Source organism: Pan paniscus, chromosome 1 (assembly GCF_029289425.2).
Source record: "Pan paniscus chromosome 1, NHGRI_mPanPan1-v2.0_pri, whole genome shotgun sequence".
Taxonomy (NCBI): domain Eukaryota; kingdom Metazoa; phylum Chordata; class Mammalia; order Primates; family Hominidae; genus Pan; species Pan paniscus.
Genome location: NC_073249.2, coordinates 2123031 through 2140133, shown reverse-complemented (window position 1 = coordinate 2140133; position 17103 = coordinate 2123031). Strand labels below are relative to the sequence as shown.

The window sequence follows — 17103 nt, the reverse complement described above, 5'->3', positions numbered from 1 at the left end:
GGAGGCGGAGCTTGCAGTGAGCCGACATCGCACCACTGCACTCCAGCCTGGGTGACAGAGCAAAACTCTGTCTCAAAAAAAAAAAAAAAAAATTATTAAACAATAAAAGCATCCAGGCACGGTGCCTCACGCCTATAATCCCAGCACTGTGGGAGGCCAAGGCAGGTGGATCACCTGAGGTCTGGAGTTCAAGACTAGCCTGGCCAACATGGTGAATCCCCATCTCTACTAATAATACCAAAAAAAAAATCAGCTGAGCATGGTGGCGCATGCCTGTAATCTCAGCTACTCGGGAGGCTGAGGCAGGAGAATCGCTTGAACCTGGGAGAAGGAGGTTGCAGTGAACCAAGACCACAGCATTGCACTCCAGCCTGGGCAACAAGAGTGAAACTCTGACACAATAAATAAATAATAATAATAAAAATAAAAGCAGCAGAAAATACACGCAAAATGACATTTATATAAGGTTAAAAAGACACGCAGAACTAAGCAAAATATTGCTTAAGGATGCAAACATGACAAAACTATGAAAAAAACAAAGAAAAAATAAACACAGAATCCACAGTGGATTTGAGAGGGAAAGCGGAAGAATATACGAGGGACTCTGAAGTAGTGGTAATGTTCTTTCTCTAGAACTTGGTGCTGAGTACACAGGTATTCACTGCACCGTGATCTTCTCTAGCTTATATTCTTTTGCACCCACTCACCAAATAAATTATTTTGTACCTACTTAATACTCAACAAAAACAAACTCAAAGGATAAGTAAAAAAGTAAACTAGAAAGCCCCCAAAATTTATTCAGAACGCAGCACAAAGGGATGAGTAGTTTTAAATTATAGATAATATAAGGAAGATCTAAGATATGCCTAATCAGAATCCCCCCAAAAATATAGTACTAATAGGAAGAAGCAATATATTTCCCAGATTTATAGACACACCGATTCCCTGAGTCAGGAAGTCCAATGAATCCTAGGCACTACCAAAAAAGAGAAATGACTCAACAACAGTAGTAGAAACCAGAATTCTGGAATATCTTCAGAAGTCTAACCAAAAGTAACTGCCAACATAATTATATATTACTGAAAGGATCCTTAACAAATACGAAATATGTTTTTAGACAAAAAAGTTTGCTTAAAGGAAATCTTAAAGGATTCAAGAAGGCTTCAGGTAGAATAGAGATCAGATAGAAGGTCTGAGAGGCAGCAAGAATGATGATGTCAAAGTACTGGTACATACACAGAAAAAAATCTAAACACTGACTACACAACAATAATAATGGCTGTGTGGAGTTTAAATAAACCATACAGAGTCTTCTTACTGCCTGAGAGAATAAAGATACATTGGTATATTTTAGACTTTGTTACATATCCATGTTGAAAACATATACAGGGCTGGGCACAGTGGCTCACGCCTGTAATCCCAGCACTTTGGGAGGCCTAGGCAGGTGGATCACCTGAGGTCAGGAATTCAAGATCAGCCCAACCAGTATGGTGAAACCCCATCTCTACTAAAAATACAAAAATCAGTGGGGCATGGCAGTATGTGCCTGTAGTCCCAGCTACTCAGGAGGCTGAGAAAGGAGAATTGCTTGAACCCAGGAGGCGGAGGCTGCAGTAAGCAGAGATTGCACCACTGCACTCCAGCGCGGGTGACAGAGCAAGACTCTGTCTCAAATAAAAGGCAAAAGACACGTGCAAGAAGGCACACTGTATATCAACAGTATTCTGTTGTGGTTTTTTGGGTTTTTTGTTTTTTTTTTTTGACAGGGTCTCACTCTGTCACCCAGGCTGGAGTGCAGTGGCATTATCAGAGCTCAATGCAGCCTCAATCTCCTGGGTTCTAGCAATCTCTCGTCTCGTGCCACCATGCCTGGCTAATTTTTTTTTTTTAGTAGAAATGAGGTCTCACTATGTTGCCCATGATGGTCTTGAACTCCTGGGTTCCAGCAATCCTCCTGCCTCGGCCTCCCAAAGTGCTGGGATTACAGGTGTGAGACACCTATCAATAGTATCAATAGGCTGGGCACAGTGGCTCACGCCTGTAATCCCAGCACTTTGGGAGGCCAAGGAGGGCGGATCACGAGGTCAGGAGATCGAGACCATCCTGGACAACACGGTGAAGTCCTGTCTCTACTAAAAATACAAAAAAAATAGCCGGGCATGGTGGCAGGCGCCTGTAGTTCCAGCCACTCGGGAGGCTGAGGCAGGAGAATGGCATGAACCCAGGAGGCGGAGTTTGCAGTGAGCCGAGATTGCGCCACTGCACTCTAGCCTGGGTGACAGAGCGAGACTCTGTCTCAAAAAAAAAAAAAAAAAGTATCAATAGTATTCTTAATAGCCTATCAATAGTATTCTTAATAGCCAAATACTAAATACAACCAAAGGAGAATGAAGAAGAAGTTATTCAATCAAATAGTACCAAAAAAAAAAAAGATAGGCTGGGCACGGTGGCCCATGCCTGGAATCCCAGCACTTTGGGAGGCCGAGGTGGGCAGATCACCTGAGGTCAGGAGTTTGAGACCAGCCTGACTAACATGATGAAACCCCATCTTTACTAAAAATACAAAAATTAGCTGGGCATGGTGACATGCGTCTGTAATCCCAGCTACTCAGGAGGCTGAGGCATGAGAACTGCTTGAACCTAGGAGTCAAGGGTTGCAGTGGGCCAAAATTGTGCCACTGCACTCTAGCCTAGGTGACAGCAAGACTCTGTCCCAAAAATAAATAAATACATAAATAAATACATAAAATAATTATAATAACTGAAACAATGTGATATAGGCTAGTAATGGACAAACAGGTCAACAAAACAGATAAAATAATCTAGACACAGAATCACTAAGTTCAGCAGATGGTAAAAAGCTATCTGGATATTTCAATTCAGAGCGGACATGTGGACTCTTCAATCAACATTTCTGGTATAATGTGCTACTCATCTGCAGCAAAGACATTACACACGGCTAGAGTGAAGTGGTGGAAGTGACACATTGCTTTACATTCCTCCCCTAGTATCTAGCAAATGAAATGTGTGCGTGTGTGTGTGTGTGTGTGCGCGCGCGTAGCACACAGGAGCAGGTACAGAAGAAAGAAGGTGAGTTCACAAAATCCAGAGAATTCTAACATCCTTCAGTGTGTGTGGGGTGAAGTGAAATGAAGGGGGAAATAGATAACCCCAGGAAAACTCCAGGTCTGGAAGTCCCTAACTACATACTATGCCACAGGACCTGAGCAGAGGGCCATGTTTCAGGGAACTGTGCTGCTGTTTTGGGAGAAAGGTGAAGGCCCAAAGGCGTAGAATATAAATCTGGCAAAAGAGAGATCCGAGGTACAAGTCATTACCGTTTCTCAGCACTCCCCCTCCTATCTGTTGAGTACAGAAAGGACTACATTCAGTTCCAACACCCAGCCCAAGCCATTCTCATAGAAGAGAATCAATACTATCAAACTGAAACCTGTGGTAAAATAACAGGATAACAGCCACTTCTAACAGATGTGTTTAACTTTAAAAAATTTATAAAGAAATATTTACATTAAAAGAACTATTATAAATTTAACAATTCCTTTCAGTTTTCTTATGAAATTAACTATTTCTAAAAATTAGCATTTCATACAATAGTCTCTATGAATTCTTCCATCTGTTTATCTTTAAACAGAGATGTCTGAAATATTCACAAAACATTAGTGCCGTTTATTTTTGTGTGATGCAAATTTGTGATTTGCTCATTTCAGTATGGCTTGGATTTCTTATAAAATCAATAATTAAAGAATTTTAAAACATATATATAAAATAAAAATGCAACTTTAAAAATACAGTACATATTTATGTAGCCTTAGGATGGGAACAAGGCAAAAATCAACCTAACGTTCTTTCTTGTCATTCTTATTCTCTCCACATCTTAGTCCCCTCCCCCAAAAAAATTTATGTGAAAAAAACATTTCAAAGATTCACTCAAAAAATTAAAATATATGAGTTATCATTTTCTGTTCAGGCTATAAATGCTATCTCCTAGACAAAAACTTGATAGACTGCCTCAAAAACTTAATCACATATGTCACCATTAAGTCACAAAACCTAAAAAGTTATGTTTGAGATTTCCAAGTCATCAAAAGTAGAAGTTTGCTTTTTATTATCCAAAACAGATCCAAAAGTCTAACCTAATATAAAGGGTGTGTGCATCAATAGGAAGCTATGACCATTAGCCTCCAATACAAAACCTTCATGAGGGTCCTATACTCAAGCCTTAGTTGCTCTTATATACACAAATTGACCCTATTCATCTCCTAAGTAGCTTAGTACCAAAAAAATTTTTAGAGAAACAGATGGAAAAGGCCAGAATCACATTGTTACTATGTTGTTTTCCCCTCTGACAGCCTTTTATATAGCTTGATAAAACTAGTTTAATGATGAACTGAAGTTAACACATTTTTCCTACTAAACTTAAAACCAAAGTAAGTCAACCAGAACCAAAACCTTCAGAATTCCATGCAGTAGCTTTTTACAAAGTGTATTCAGAAGAGTGCTAATGGATAATGAGCAAAAAAGTTCCATGATCCCTATACTTCAATCAAAATCATCTCAATACAATTTTGGAAAGATTTTCACAAAATCCAAAGTCCAAAGGATAACACACAATAAGCATTTTTTGGAAAATGAAATATAGTAAATGTTCTATTTCTTAGGCTGGGTGAGTTTTGTTATGTTGTTTGAATGCAAAACAAAGATGATATAGAAGTACTAGCTCTAAGAGAATAAAGCCACAGTATTTAAACTGTGGCCAGACATGATGGCTTATGCCTGTATACCCAGCACTCTGGGAAGCTCAGGCGGAAGGATCTCTTAAAACCAGGAGTTGTAGGTTGCGGTAAGCTATGATCAGGGCACTGCACTCCAGCCTGGGCAAGATCCTGTTTCTAAAAATATAAAAAATAAACCTAATGTGGTTTGTATAACTGTCCCCTCCCAATCTCATACTGAAATGTGATCCCCAGTGTTGGAGGTGGGGCCTGGTAGGAGGTGTCTGGGTCATGGGAGAGGACCCCTCATGAATGGGTTGGTGTCCTCTCCACAGTAATGAATTCACATGAGATCTGGCTGTTTAAAGCCAGGCATGGTGGCTCCCAGCACTTTGGGAGGCTGAGGCAGGCAGACTGACTGAGCCCAGGAATTCGACACTAGCCTGGGCCACATGGCGAAATCTCATCTCTACAAAAAATAATTAGCCAGGTGTGGTGGCGCATGCCTGTAGTCCCAGCTACTGGGATTGCTTGAGCCTGGGAGGTCAAGGTTGCAGTGAGCCATAACTGCACCAATGAATTCTAGCCTAGGCGACAGTGAGACCCTGTCTTTAAAAAAAAAAAAAAAAAAAAAAGAGGCCTGGTACCTCCTCACTCCCCACTCTCATCATGTGAGTATCCTGCTCTCCCTTTGCCTTCTGACATGATTGGAAGCTTCCTGAGACCCTCACCAGAAGGTAGGCAGCTGCTGGTGTCATGCCTGCACAGCCTGCAGAACCATGAGGCAAAATAAACCTCTTTTCTTCATAAATTATCCAGTTTCACATATTCCTTTATAGCAACACAGGCTAACGTATTTCTAATTCAAACTTTGAATCCAGGTTCTAGCACTTAATAATACATGTAACATTGTGCTTTACTATATTCTGTCTTCCTCCCTTTCATATCCAAGCTTCTAGAAAAGAGGAGTACTTATTTCTCCAGACTTCATCATGGTGCCCAGCACAAAGGAGTTCAAAAAAATGTTTAATAAAGTTTTTCAAATTTAACAGCCTTTGAATCTATAGGGCAAAATTGGTTTTAAGACTTTTCCAATTTAAGCACACTACAGAGAACATCGAAACACTCTATTATTAGAAATAGGGGCCAGACGCGGTGGCTCACACCTGTCATCCCAGCACTTCAGAAAGCTGAGGTGGGTGGATCACCTGAGGTCAGGAGTTCAAGACCAGCCTCACTAACAGGGTGAAATCCCGTCTCTACTAAATACAGAAAACTAACCAGGTGTGGTGGCGCATGCCTAAAATCCCAGCTACTTTGGGAGGCTGAGGCAGGAGAATCACTTGAACCCGGGAGGCGGAGATTGCAGTCAGCCGAGACTGCACCATTGCTCCAGCCTGGGCAACAAGAGCGAAACCCCGTTTCAAAACAAACAAGTCTCAAAACAAACAAAAGTGTATGGCCGGGCCGCGGTGGCACACGCCTGTAATCCCAGCACTTTGGGAGGCTGAGGCGGGCGGATCACGAGGTCAGGAGATCAAGACCATCCTGGCTAACAAGGTGAAATCCCGTCTCTACTAAAAATACAGAAACAAAATTAGCAGGAAGTGGTGACGGGAACCTGTAGTCCCAGGTACTCGGGAGGCTGAGGAGGGAGAATGGCGTGAACCCGGAAGGCGGAGCTTGCAGTGAGCCGAGATCGTGCCACTGCACTCCAGCCTGGGTGACAGAGCGAGACTCTGTCTCAAAAAAAAAAAAAAAAAAGAAAGAAATAGGCCAGGCACTGTGGCTCACACCTGTCATCTCAGCACTTTGGGAGGCCAAGGCGGGAGAATGGCTGAGGTCAGGAGTTTGTTAGAGACCAGTCTGGCCAACATGGTGAAACCCCGTCTCTACTAAAAATAAGAAATTTAGCAGCCAGCCATGGTTGCATACGCTTGTAATCCCGACTACTTGGGAAGCTGAGGCATGGGAATCGCTTGAACCCGGGAGGTGGAGGTAGCTGTGAGCTGAGATGGTGCCACTACACTCCAGCCTCAGCAACACAGCCTGTCTCAAAAAGAAAAACTATATTATTAGAAAGAATATCTCATATAAAGGTATATGAAAACACAAACACACATGAAACATCTACGTTCAGTACTGTACAAAATTAAATAGAATCCCAGCCTTTTATGACATGCCAGCACTGGCAACCTATAAAAAGTAATGTACTAAGTTTCAATTCCTTTCCAAAGGCTAGATAGGCAGAGCAGGAACGTTCTACCGGCTTTGAATAAAGATACTGTTCATGGCCGGGCGCGGTAGCTCAAGCCTGTAATCCCAGTACTCTGGGAGGCCGAGGCTGGCGGATCACAAGGTCAAGAGACCCAGACCATCCTGGCCAATATGGTGAAACCCCGTCTTTACTAAAAATACAAAAATTAGCTGGGCGCGGTAGCGCGCTGTAGTCCCAGCTACTTGGGAGGCTGAGGCAGGAGAATCGCTTGAACCTGGGAGGCAGAGGTTGCAATAAGCCAAGATCGCGCCACTGCACTCCAGCCTGGCGACAGAGCAAGACTCCGCCACCAAAAAATTAATTAATTAATTAATTTAATTAAATACTGTTCGGCCGGGTGCGGTGGCTCACACCTGTAATCCCAAGGCAGGTGGATCACGAGGTCAGGAGATCGAGACCATCCTGGCTAACACGGTGAAACTCCATCTCTTCTAAAAATACAAAAAAAATTAGCCGGGCATGGTGGTGGGCACCTGTAGTCCCAGCTACTGGGGAGGCTGAGGCAGGAGAATGGCATGAACCCGGGAGGCGGACCTGGCAGTGAGCCGACATCGCGCCACTGCACTGTAGCCTGGGCGACAGAGCGAGACTCCGTCTCAAAAAAAAAAAAAAAAAAAAAAAAAAAAAAAAAATTACTTCTGCTTGCCTGTCTTCTCCACTACACTATGAATTCCTAAAAGGCAAAAATCACCAAATCTTATTCCTGGGCATCCGACAAGGTCACAGCGCCTTTGGACTAACAGGTCCTAAATGTAATAAATTAGGATAACAGGATACTGTATAGCAGGATATTATTAGGATACTAGCAGAGACAAGAAACAGGCATGTTAAACAATAAAATCAATTTTTTAAAACTCAAGATTGGGCCCAATTATTTTTAAGTATACACTGGTTCAGTATTAAGCAAAACAAAATTCTTAAAATTACTAGGCCAGATACTAAAACAGAATACTATAAATCAGTTTTCTGTGTGAAATACACAAATTCCTGCAGTAACTGAATTCCACCACAGAAAATGGAACTCTAATCTAGTTCAACAATTATATTGCAACATGTACCAAGCAAACATTTCTATAAACCACTTTGTATGCAATGGTACTTTTTTTCTTTTTGACTAATAAAAAGACGAATTATCATTTAAATGTAAACTACCAGTGGACCCAGAAACTTCAAGCCTTTCAGAAATTTCTTTCCAACTTAATTCAAACATTTTAAAATCACAAACTACTTTTAAAACACCGTGTTAGTAAAGGAATGCAAGGTCAAGAAGATAACCTTCTTCCTGACTTTAAGGAGTTTACAATCTAGAAAAGGAGATACATAGTCAATTATCAGAGTATCAGACACAAAGAATAAATGCTACTACAATAGAGGTACATATGCCGTGAGATCCCAGTAAAAAAGTGGGATAAGGGGAAATAAAAGAGTACAGTGGGCTGGGTGCAGTGGTTCACGCCTGTAATCCCAGCACTTTGGTTGGCCGAGGTGGGCAGATCGTCTGAGCTCAGGAGTTCGAGATCACCCTGGGCAACATGGTGAAACCCTGTCTCTACTAAAATACAAAAAATTAGCCGAGTGTGGCGGCGCGTTCCTGTAGTCCCAGCTACTCGGGAGGCTGAGGCACAAGAATTGCTTGAGCCCTGGAGGCGAAGGTTGCAGTGAGCCAAGATCACGCCACTGCACTCTAGCTTGGGCTACAAAGTGAGACTCCGTCTCAAAAAAATAAAAATAATACAGTGAAAACATTGGATTTAGAAGGAGGACCTGAAATTTGAGAATTTAAAAAAGGAAAGATGGCACTCCAGGATGAAGGACATGAGCAAAGAAACATCAGAGTGTAAACATCTCTTCCACAGAATGAGTCCAGGATGATGACGATTCTGGAATAGCAAAAGCATAAAATTTGTTAACATATGAGTATAGATAGTAGCATATACTTATTGTAGAGACCCTTGAGCTAACCGAGGGAAGTTACACTTCATTCTGGGAAGAAAGAAAAGTCCCTGAAAATATTAAAGGTAGGCGTGAAAGACACAACGTTTTGCTTCCTCTTAAAATATATCTGTACCAGCCGGGCGCGGTGGCTCACGCCTGTAATCCCAGCACTCTGGGAGGCCAAGGCGGGCGGATCACGAGGTCAGAAGTTCAAGACCAGCCTGGCCAATATGGTGAAACCCCGTCTCTACTAAAAATACAAAAATTAGCCGGGTGTGGTGGCGTGCGCCTGTAATCCCAGCTACTCAGGAGGCTGAGGCAGGAGAATCGCTTGAACCTGGGAGACGGAGGTTGCAGTGAGCCAAGATTGTGCCATTGCACTCCAGCCTGGGCAACAGAGCAAGACCCCGTCTCAAAAAAAAAAAAAAATGTATCTGTACCTATGAAAAAGGAGAAGCATAAAAAGAAAAAAAAAGTCTCAAAACTGATGTATAACGATCTTTTTTATTTTATTTTAGCAACAGGGTCTCGCTCTGTCACACAGGCTGGAGTGCAGCGGCGCGATCCTAGCTCACTGCAACCCTCGAACTCTCAGTTTGAGGCTGAAGCTCAAACGTTCCCCGCGCCTCAGCCTCCCAAGTGGGCGCGCGACTAGAGGCGCCACCAATTCCCGGTTGACATGATGTTTTAAAATTTTTTTTAAGATAATTATTGTTGTTTGCAAACTCGTGACAGCTTGGTAGTATGTTACTGAAGGATCAGGATCCAAAAATCACAGTACAGAGACAACGTAGACTTCCCATAGCGCTTGGCACACTTAAAACATCCCTTCAAGTATTAACCTTAACTGGGCTTGTCATCCCAGGTCAAATCCTCCGAAATAAGTAAACCACTCTAATTTCTTCTCTCCTAAGAGACTCTATCAGTGAAAGCTCACAAAAAAACAGTTTTAAAAAAAAAGGGGGGTCTCGCCATGTTGCTCAGGCTGGTCTCAAACTCCTGGGCTCAAGCGATCCTCCCGCCTCAGCCTCTCAAAGTGCTGGGATTACAGACAGGAGCCACTGCGCCCAGCCAAAGACAGTTCTTAAAATCTACAGGTTCTTTAGGATATTCTGAGAATAAATATCGTTTAGGATTTCCCCAAAGGATTTACGTTTTGTTCTATGAAGAACCCAGTTCTTCCAAAAATTTCTACAACTGACGATTTGGAAATAAAAATAACGCTCATCTCATAAAACTTTGCACACAGATAGTATGAACCTCGTAAGCTTTGAGAACAAAATTTCCCCATCTCTCAAAACAAAACATCCAAACCAAAACAGTCAACCAGTGGCAAAAGAAACCGTCCTCAGTTTCCCAGGTGGGAAAAAGGAAGGCAAAGCACCCCAAGATGTGCTTTTATTTTAAATCTCCTTGATCTGACCAATTGGGTGAGCTGGAACCTCACGGCTGGGCCCCGAGTCCAACTTCTTCCCCGCCAGGACTACTCACTGTGGCCAGGCCCAAGCGCATGTGGAACACACGCCAACACGGGACAGGCTCAGCACGCCGGCCACTTCCCTCGGGGAAAGGCCCGCCAACGAGTCCATCGCGTGGGAGAACAGTGGGAAAGGGTCGCGGCCCCGGCCGTCCGTAAAGGGACCCGACTGCCGGCGCAGGACGCGAACCACCAGCGCCGCTCCGCCGCCATGTGCCACCGCTCCTCCGGTCCGAGATTATGTAACGAAGCCCGGCGCCCGCGAGCCTGCCGTACCCGCCACCGCCAGCGCTCGCCCCCTGGAGCCCCATCCGTTGGCCCCGCGCACGCCCGGCCTAGGCCCGGCGCTCGCGGGGCAGAAGCCCCGCCGCCGCCGCCGCCGCCGCCGCGGGTCCAGGCCGCGCGACCCGCCCTCCGCCGCGCGGGCCCAACCCCCTCCCTCCCTTCCCCCTACCTGAACAGGGCGGGTGAGCGCCGCGGGCCGAGTCCACCGGGTCGCCAGGCCAGGCGCGAGCTCCTCCCGTGCGGGTCCGTCACAGCATCTCCCGGGAGACGTGGCCGCCACGGGCCGGGCTCACACCCCTCCGCCCGGCTGAAGCCGCTCCTCTGCGCTCCGGCCGCCGCCTGCGACCTCCCCGGCCCTCAGAGCCACACGCCCCCGAGAGTGCCTTCGCGGGCTGTAGGCCTGCAGGCCGCTCAGCGGCTAAAACGCAGTCGCTGCTCCCGCCGCGCTTCTGGGTCCTTCCCCTTGCAACGCTGCCTGCTCGCCTCGGACAGCGCCGGCCCCGCTCTGCGCATTACCCTGCACCGACAAAACCGAGTTCCACACGCCCCGGAAGGGACGGAGCAGAGGAAAGGGCGGAGAGGGAGGGGAGAACCGGCGGCTGATCGCGGCTGCAGGGACCAGAGTTCTCGCGATGGTTCCGCGCTCTAGCGCCGGCTCCGCGGGAATTTTGAAACTCTCGGTGAAAGAAGGAGGTGGGAGGGAAAGGGAGGAAAGAGAAGCAGGGCCTGGAAGGGCGGATCATTTACAAAAAATCGGGTCTCTCCGCCTCCGAGGAGCTGGTGGGGAGAAAGACTACGAGTCCCACAGTGCCTTGCGCGTGAAGCCGCCCTGGCGGCCCCGGCGGCGCGCCCCGTGCGCAGTTGGGAGTGGTAGTCTTCGCTGGGGGTCGCGCCGGGCTCTGCCAGCCGCCTGCTGCGATTGCAGGCGGACTCTCTTGTCACGTAATCGTGTGGCCCTGCCAGCTGGGGGCCGAGTGATAATCTTTCTCCCATAATTGGCAGCTTGCATTCTGTATTTTCTGTTCTGTGCTCCCACTTTTCTTTTTTTCTTTTTCTTTTTTTTGGAGACGGAGTCTTGCTCTGTTGCCCAGGCTGGAGTGCAGTGGCACGATCTTGGCTCACTACCTGTGCTCCCGCTTTTCATGCCAAAGGTGGGCTCCCAGACTTCTGGGGAAACGCTTTTTCCACCGTGCTGTTTTTTCTAGCATCCTCCTGTGCTTTCATGGCCAAAAATGCTCGCGCAGCCTAGCCTAATCTTTTTAGTCAAAATTTTACCCCAAATCACTGTTATCTTTTTGGTCACCGCGGGTTTTCATTGTGGAATTTCTTATTTCTTGTTAGTATCTTCCTTTGAAGCAAATCCCAGCGCCAAACATGTTTCAAACAGATAGGGAACGTATCCTTAATACTAAGTAGTAAGTAAAAGGATTATAACATGAGGTAGAGTAGGGATTTTAAGAAGATGCTCTTTTATCAGGAAAGTTTCTACTTTTCTGTTACCTTTCATATGTGCTTTTTAATTTTTTTTATTTTTGAGACAGTGTCTCGCTCTGTCGCCCAGGCTGGAGTGCAGTGGTGTAATCAAGGCTCACAGCAGCCTCGAACTCGTGGGCTCAAATGATCCTCCTACCTCAGCCCTCCAAGTAGCTGGGACTATGGGCATGGACCACCATGCGCCACTACGTCCCATTAATTTTTTTATTTTATTTATTTATTTATTTGAGACGGAGTCTCGCTCTGTCACCAGGCTGGAGTGCAGTGGCACAATCTCGGCTCACTGCAACCTCCGCCTCCCAGGTTCAAGAGGTTCTCCTGTCTCAGCCTCCAGAGTAGCTAGGACTACAGGTGTGCGCCACCATGCCCAGCTGATTTTTGTATTTTTAGTAGAGACAGGGTTTCACCATGTTGGCCAGGATGGTCTTGAACTCTTGACCTCGTGATCCACCTGCCTCAGCCTCCCAAAGTGCTGGGATTATAGGCGTGAGCCACCGCGCCCGGCCTTATTTTTTATTTTTTGTAGAGACTGTCTCACTGTGTTACCCAAGCTGGTCTCTACTCCTGGGCTCAAGAGATCCTCCTGCCTCAGCCTCTCAACGTGCTGGGATTACAGACATGAGCCACCATGCCCAGCGTATTTTTATTTTTGTAGAGACTGTGTCTTGCTGTGTTGCTCAGACTGGAGTGCATGGCTATTCGCAGGCACTATGGCCTCATCAGTGCCACTGCTGCCTCCAACTTCTAGGCTCAAGCTATCCTCCCACCTCAGCTTCCCGAGCAGCTGGGACTACAGGCATGGATATCATGCCTGGCCCATATTCTTTCAGAGATAATGCTGCCTTTTGGAAATGTAATTTTCTTTTTTCTGTAATTTTTGTTTCTTTAGTAACAGCAACCTCCATACATATCATGTTTGTTTGCACAAGGTATTGGACCAAGTTGTGATAGAAACAGTTAAAAAGAGTACTGCTTTTGCAGTAGGAGGTTTGGGGTTCGTTGTCTTAATTATTTTAAAGAGATCTCTTCAAACAGAAACCACCCTCTGTTGGATGTGCTGATTTATGTCACATGCTCCATATTCTACACTTTCTTTGGCACTGTTTTATGCCCAGTTCATGAGTACTGTACCTCTCGATAGTCAGAAGACATGAATTATCAACTCAGGTGTGCTGCTAGTGAGCTGTGTGACATTAGGAAAATCAAGTGACCTCTCTGGGCTTCAGTTATCAGATGTGTAGAGCAAGGGATTGACTGATTCATTAGACAGATATTTATTAACTTTGCTCTAAGAGCCCTTCCAGTTGTGAAATTCAAAAATCTATTTTAATTGCACATATTATCCAGATTGACTGTCTACATAGTCTTTCAGATTTTAATCCTTTCCATCATTATCAACAGAATGATTTCTGTATCATTGTCTATATTTTTACTATTTACTTATTTTGAGACAGGGTCTTGCTCTGTTACCCAGGCTGGAGTGCAGTGGCACAATCTCGGGTCACTGTAGCCTTGACCTCCTGGGCTCAAGCAGTCCTACCTCAGCCTCCCAAATAGCTGGGACTACAGGTGCATACCACCACTCCTAGCTAATTTTTGCATTTTTTGTAGAGACAGGGTTTCATCATGTTACCCAGGCTGGTCTCAAACTCGTGGGCTCAAGTGATCTGCTGGACTCAGCCTTCCAAAGTGCTGGAATTACAGACGTGAGCCACTGGCCTGGCCTGTGTAATTGTCCATAATCTAGACCAACTCTACCTGTCGTATTTTATTTCCCTATATAGTTCCTGAGAGCTTTGTTTTGTTTTGTTTTGTTTTTTAACTCTCCAAACCTGTTTTCTCTTTCAGTGTCTCCCAGCCTCTTCTCTCCCTGAGTAAATCTTAACATCCCTCAGGGGCCAGCTCAAGCCTCTTTCCTCTTCCCAATCTTTTCTTCAGCTTCAGCCCACGTGAATCACTAAAAACTTGAGCGAAATATGCTGTCTGAATTGTTTCATGTCTGTTTCCCTTTTTGCCTCTGACTCTCTCCATCCACCCACCATCTCCATCTCCCAGCTGCACTGGGAGCACAGACTGTATCTTTTTAAAATGCTTCCCCCATAACTGCTAGTTTTTTATTTTAGTTGCTTTGCAAACTGAATTTCCAATTTAAAGCTCTCATTCAATCCTTTTTCTTCTTTCTTTCAGTCATTTAACTAAGCAAATACCAGATTATTTTAATTGGTTTCAAGAGATGTTAATAAGTGTTAAATGAAGAAAAATCTAGATTTGGTAATCAAATGAGTTTGGGGGAAAAGCTGATTAAATAAAAATAAAAATGTATTTTCTGTAAGACTTCACTGGCTTTAATATGCTTGGCATTCCCCAGAGTTGCTTGACCATGGCATCCATTTGCACTTGTGTAACATCTTGCCTTATTAGTGCTTCACAGAATAGACTCTGGTAAACACGGCTTCAAAGCTTTCTCTCACTGGAAGAAGCATGGTGTGGTGAAAATAATGAAATCATTTGGAGCCAGACAAACTTGGGTTTTAACGCGTTTCACTACTTTCTAGCAACATGACTTTTATTAAATTACTTCACTCTCTGAGCCTATTTTCTCAGCCAAGAAGAAAAGATTATGTCACTTTCTTTGCAGAACTGTTGTAAAGATGAAAGGGAAGTACATGCCTTCCTTAGAACCTCATTCCGTTTTCACCTATATGGTCCTAAGTTATGTTGGTAAAAGGCCTAGAAATGGATAATAACTGGTACAAATCCTCATGCTTCCATCTGGAATATTTGATTCAAGAGACAATATTTTTAAAATATTTATTTATTGATTGATTTTTGAGACGGAGTCTCACGCTATCACCCAGGCTGGAGTGCAGTGCAGTGGCATGATCTCAGCTCGCTGCAGCCTCCGACTCCCGGGTTCAAGCGATTCTCCTGCTTTAGCCTCCCATTGGGATTACAGGCCTGTGCCACCACTCCTGGCTAATTTTTGTATTTCTAGTAGAGATGGGGTTTCACCATGTTGCCCAGGCTGGTCTTGAACTACCGACCTCAAGTGATCCACCTGCCTTGGGCTCCCAAAGTGCTGGGATTACAGCATGAGCCACTGCACCCGGCCAAGAGGCAATATTTTAATACCATTCCAGCATCCTGGGAGTGACTAGTGGCCATCTGATTTCAGGGAATTCAGGACTTCATTGAAGCGTTCTGAGTTAGATCTCCAATTGTTTTGCAAAGTAACAGGGAAAGCCTTATTACTTTAACAACAACAAAAATGGAGCTTATCTGTCTCGAACAGAGAAAATTGTCTTTGTCCTGACAGGTACATGTTCATCATTTTCGTGCAGATGATTGGTTATAGCAAGCAGTGCCCACCCTTGATTTCTCCAATTGACAATAAACTAGGTGAATGAACAATCATATTTTTCCTGTTCCCCACTCTATGTCCAGTGATGGCACAATGGCCAGAGTGTAAATACTAAAATCATTGTCTAGTGACTGAGCAAATAATAATTCATCATTCAAAGCAAAATATGCAAAAAAAAAAAAAAAAACAAAGCAAAATATGCCATATTAGATTATAAGGAACCTTAGAGATATTCTAGGCCAAACACCTTATTTTATAGGTGGTGAAATGAATTGTCAAATGATTTGCTACAAATTTTTTGGGATGGATTTTTTGTTTTGTTTAAAAAATAGGCCAGGTGCAGTGGCTCACAGCTGTAATCCCAGCACTTTGGGAGGATGAGGCAGGCAGATCACCTGAGCCCAGGAGTTCCAGACCAGCCTGGGCAACATGGCAAAAACCCATCTGTACAAAAAATACAAAACTTAGCCGGGCATGGTGGTACATGCCTGTAGTCCCAGCCACTTGGGAGGCTGAGGTGGAAGGATCACTTGAGCCTGGAAGGTCAAGATTGCAGGAGCGGTGGTCGTGCCACTGCACTCCAGCCTGGGTGACAGAGCAAGAGACCCTGTCTCAAAACAAAACAACAACAACAACAAAAAAAATTGTAGGGGCAACAAAACTTTACCTTTACCCTCTTAGGCTCTCTGGCTGGGTTTGAGAATTAAATTGACACAAGTGAGAATAACAGGAGAAAGGGCTGGGCAAGGTGGCTCACACCTGCCATCCCAATACTTTGGGTGGCTGAGGCAGGAGGATTGCTTGAGCCTGAGCCTGGGAGTTTGAGGTTGCAGTGAGCTATGATCGGACCACTGCACTCCAGCTTGGGCAACAGAGCGAGATCCTATCTCTAAAAACAAGAGAAAAGTACACAGATTTTTACAAGTACATGGGAGCCCCCATAGGAAAATGAAGACCCAAAGACATGACAAAACCTAAATGCTTCTATAGTAGGTTGAACTAAGAGTGACGGTTGTGGAAATGTGTTGGGATGCTAAAGATACAAGTTAATTTAACAATTAACTTTTTTTCAGATTTTTCTCAGCCTTGACTCCACATCTCTGATGACTAGAATGTTTCTTCTCTCCTGGGACAAGGAAGGCAGCATGTCCCTTTTGTATCAGCCGTTTCTCAACTGCCTTTAGCTCAAAATAATCCTTATGCCAAAAGGCATATTTTGGGGTGGCATCCTCTGCCACCCTTCAACATTTTTAATTTTTAATTTTTAAAATTTTTTAATTTTTAAAATTTTTTTGAGACAGACTCTGGCCCTGTTGCCCAGGCTGGTGTGCAGTAGCGTGATCTCGGCTCACTGCAACCTCCTCCTCCTGGGTTCAAGCGATTCTCCTGACTCAGCCTCCCGGGTAGCTGGGATTACAGACATGCACCACCATGCCCAGCTAATTTTTTTTTTTTTGTATTTTTAGTAGAGATGGGGTTTCACCATGTTGGTCAGGTTGGTCTTGAACTCCTGACCTCAGGTGATCCACCCGCCTTGGCC

The 17103-nt window shown here is 44.7% G+C and overlaps 1 protein-coding gene across 2 annotated transcripts in view; it reads right to left on the bottom strand.

Moving 5' to 3' along the window:
- Positions 1-16043, bottom strand: part of AHCTF1 (AT-hook containing transcription factor 1) — a 97810-nt gene extending 81767 nt beyond the window's left edge. The window contains exon 1 of one of the 2 annotated variants that reach the window (XM_034950220.3): positions 10878-16043. Coding sequence is in view for 1 of the 2 variants with exons in the window: in XM_024927978.4 (XP_024783746.2) it covers positions 10438-10535 (98 nt within the window). In the remaining variant the exon portion in view is untranslated. Of the gene's footprint in view, positions 1-10437; positions 10756-10877 lie in introns of those variants that run through there. The other variant, XM_024927978.4, reaches the window with a different exon arrangement.
- Between the last annotated feature and the right edge of the window lie 1060 nt (positions 16044-17103).